General features: G+C 34.1%; 1 protein-coding gene across 1 annotated transcript in view; it reads right to left on the bottom strand.

Moving 5' to 3' along the window:
- The window catches only part of ANKRD13C (ankyrin repeat domain 13C), a 136,325-nt gene that overhangs the window by 18,189 nt on the left and 114,138 nt on the right, over positions 1–3,998 (bottom strand). The window contains exon 7 of the mRNA XM_012652673.1: positions 1,673–1,773. Within this exon, the coding sequence (XP_012508127.1) occupies positions 1,673–1,773 (101 nt within the window). The remainder of the gene's footprint in view (positions 1–1,672; positions 1,774–3,998) is intronic.

The following is a 3,998-nucleotide window of genomic DNA, read 5'->3' as shown; positions in this document are numbered from 1 at the left end:
ATTTTTGTTTTAAAACACTAAAAACAATCCATCACTTAAATATGTGGTATAAAAACAATCTCATCAAAACTAGAGTAACACCATTCCAACACAGCCTAATATTCTTCCAAATGAAATATATTTCTGGCTATACTTTTTTATAAGTGAAATCTGGCATTTAAAATGGGCAAATACATTAATCATTCTGATTAGTTTTATTCCTAATATGAGTTACTGGAAACAGCATAAGTCATAAAACTTAGGTTCTGATTCCTATCAATAATTTTACTTATGAGCCTCAGGGATTTCATCTATGAAATAAACACTGAAAATCCCTTCTGAAATAAGTCTATAAAAGCTAACTCAAGTGTCTGTTGAGAGTAAAAACATACAGTAAATTAAGAATGACTGATACAAAGTAGTATTATATTGCAGAAAGCAACAGTCTCATGTAAAAAAGAAAATAAAATACCTTAATTAGACAAACACAAAAGTCAACATAAGAATTACAGTGTTTCCAGTTACTTCTAGAAAAAAAACATTCATTTGTGCCTACTGCGTGCAGATGCTGTTCTAATGCAGGAGTCAGCAAACTAAGGCCTTCTGCCAGGACTATTTAAAAAGGGCCCATGAACTAAGAAAAGATTTTAGATTTTTAAATCATTGGGGGAAAAAAAGAATAGTATTTCAAGAAGTGAAAATTACATGAAAGTCAAACTTTAGTGACCATAAATAGTTTTATTGGAATACAACATGCCCGTTCATTTACTTGTTGTCTATGGCTGCTTTTGCTCTCCAAAAAGAGTTGAGTAGTGGTGACAGAAACCATGTGATGGCTCATAAAGCCTCAAATATTTATTATCTCTCAGAAAAAGTTTGCTGACTCCTGTTCTAGGCATTAGATATACATCAGTAAACAAGAAAAGAGGCTAATGCATTTATAGAGATTACACTGGTTGGGACAGACAGAAAATAAATAAGTAAAGAGTAATAGTGATAAGTATCTAGAGAAAAACAAAGCATGGCAGGGGAATAGGAAATCTCATTGTTGGGGATAAGAGTTGTTGAATAGGGTAGTCAAAGAAAAACCTCAATGAAGTGACTTTTCAGCAAAGACCTGAGGTAGGAACAAACCATGCAGTAGCCTGGAGGAAGAAAATTCCAAACAGAAGGAAGTATAAAAGTCCTAAAAGGAAAGTATGCGGTTTATTCTTGCAGTAGCCAGGCGGTCACTGTGGCTGCAGCCGAGTCAATAAGGGGAAGATTAGCAGATGAGGTCAGAGAGGAAATAGGCAGCCAGATCAGGTGGGGTTTAGGCCAAGGAAAAGACTTTGGCTTTTACTCTGGATCAGATGGAAAGCCAATGGAGGGTTGTGATCAAAGCAGTAATGTACCTTAAGTTTTACCAGATGTAATGAGAATATAATACACGGTGACAAGAATGACCTTCCCATAATTTTTTTATTCAGCATGTGTTCATTGAAAGCATGCTATATGCAAAGAATTGTGTGACAGTAAGGAAAGGGGAGGGGACAAAACATGAATATCAATGCGTATAATTACTTAAAAACTTTACAAAAATGTAAGCAACTAGGAAATCTATTTTCCTTTAAAACATATTTCTTATTAAATGTTGATGAACAGCTCAATATTTCTAAAAGACAATAAAATTACACCTAAATTTTTCTCTTACCTAATTTTACAGGAAATCCTGGAGGAAGCTTCATCTGAACAAATTCTCTAAGCTTGTTAAAGTGCTTGAAGGGAGCTATTACTTCTAAAACATTCAATAATCTGAAAAACAGAAAAAGAAAAAATGTTTTCATGTTGAAATTATTTGTGTCCTCATGTTGTTTTTTAACCACATGCTTCAAACTTACATAGTAGTTCTGACTTCCAGATATTAAGGATGAGGAAATTACACATCTTCTTCCTCTTAAATTTTTTATTATTCTTTTTATTGTCACAGTTTGTAACTTTTATTTGAGTTTAATTGTTTGATTTTAGGTCCACACTTAAATGGTTCAAGGCTTACACTTGTCTTCTTCCTGAAGTCTATACATTCCTGAGTTCTTTAATTAGACTCATTGGATGCCTGATTTTCTTTTTGGGTTTTTTTTTTCCTTTCTTTTTTTTAATTTCAGAATATTATGGGGGTACAAATGTTTTTGCCTGATTTTCACTGACATTCTATCATGTGTGTGAAGGGCTCTTATATTCTTAATATTCCTTGATTTCTATTTGCTAAAAGAGTGTTTCTTACCTTTATACTTAAAGGGAAATTTAGCTTACATAAAATTTCACATTATCTTTCCCTCTGAACTACAATTTCATAATGTCTCCTAGCATTCTGTATCACACTAGTTATTATACTACAACTTCTTTCATGTTTCAATTAGATGGATTTCATTTTCAAGTAGTAGTATTTTTCTTTCAAAAAAGGCCTAAGGCTGCTATATTTCTTGAATTCTTTTATGTCTAAGAATATCTTTAGTGGCCTTGATACACACATGACAGTTAGACATACTATCAGATCATACTTTCTTTGCTTCAGAAATGTCAAGATGTATGAAAAAATTTAAGGCCAGGGTGATTTTGCCCCTTTTCTGCCTGTATGCCTTTAGATTTCTTTACTAACAATTGAAGCCCAATAGTTAATTCTTTTTTATTTTTTTTGTCTTGCTATGTTGCCCAGGCTGGTAATGAACCTTGGGCTTCAAACAATCCTTCTGCCTTGGCCTTGCAAAGTGCTAGGATTACAGGCGTGAGCCACAGCTCCTGACTAAAGCCTGATAGTTTAATCAGGATAATTTCTGTTACTAATCATTTCGTTTCAATTTCTCTTGGAACCTAATGTTATCTTACAGATTCACTTCCTTACAAAGAAATTCTCTTCTATCATATTTTGAACACATTTTGGAGACTCTCTATTTAAATGGAACAGCCATTGCCATTCTTATGTTGAACCATCTTTGTCCTCCATATATATTGTTTCTCCAATACCTTTAATCTCTTTTTCTACTGCATTCACTATGAGCTGTCAAAATTTAATTTTTAGTCACATCTATTCTGTTCATTGTTGTTTCTGATGTATTTGTTTTATAATAATGCTGTTTAGTGTTCAATTTATTTCCTTAGCTTTACAATCTCCTTTTCATTTCATTCTACTGCCTTATCATCTCATCTTAGAATGATCTAGTTTACTGATTTTTGTGCCAGTTTTTTTGTTCGTTTTTCTGTAGCATTAAGAGGGAATTTTCTTCTTGTCTTTTATTCTAGAATGAATTATTTGGCATTTACATGCTGTGTTCCTTATTTCATTTTTTTCAGGTGTAGTGATTACAATGGCCACATTTCATAAATTTTAAGACACCCTTTTTTTCATGTAATAGCATATCTAAAATTGGGATAAATCCTAAAATTGATGGCATCTTAAACTTAGCCACAGTTTTCTTCTTTATTAATAAGTAGAATATAAAATTGGTGCATCTTTGAGTCAACTGGGTCCTAGATATGATGAATTACAGCAGATTTGTACCAGTGGCTGTCTCCCTTCCCACATTTTCTGAGACCTATCTCTCTCTGACCTAACTTGAGGGCTGTATAGAACATTCTATCTGCTCTTCTAAAGCCTGGGTATGGGGCAAGGTCAGGTAATATGCTACATGTATGGACTTTTTGGGAAAAATATGGGTCCTGCTCTCTTCTCTGACAATTTTTTTTAAGGTATTAGGTCGGATTGGAAAGGGAAAGAACTAGTAAGAAAAGATAGTCTGGGATTTTAATTCATCCCCCTTTCCCCACTTTAATGAAGAGCTTAAAGCTACAGTTTTATCAGAGTCAGCTCTAGCTACTTATCTTCCACTCCACCCATCTCTCCAAATTGGATTCTTTTTTTTTTTTTGAGAAAGAGTCTCACTGTGTTGCCCGGGCTAGAGTGCCGTGGCGTCAGCCTAGCTCACAGCAACCTCAAACTCCTGGGCTCAAGCGATCCTCCTACCTCAGCCTCCCGAGTAGCT

The sequence above is a fragment of the Propithecus coquereli genome, unplaced genomic scaffold (genome assembly GCF_000956105.1).
Source record: "Propithecus coquereli isolate 6110/MARCELLA unplaced genomic scaffold, Pcoq_1.0 Scaffold396, whole genome shotgun sequence".
Taxonomy (NCBI): Eukaryota; Metazoa; Chordata; class Mammalia; order Primates; family Indriidae; genus Propithecus; species Propithecus coquereli.
The sequence above is the reverse complement of the archived record's forward strand: the minus strand, read 5'-3'. Positions and strand labels throughout refer to the sequence as shown.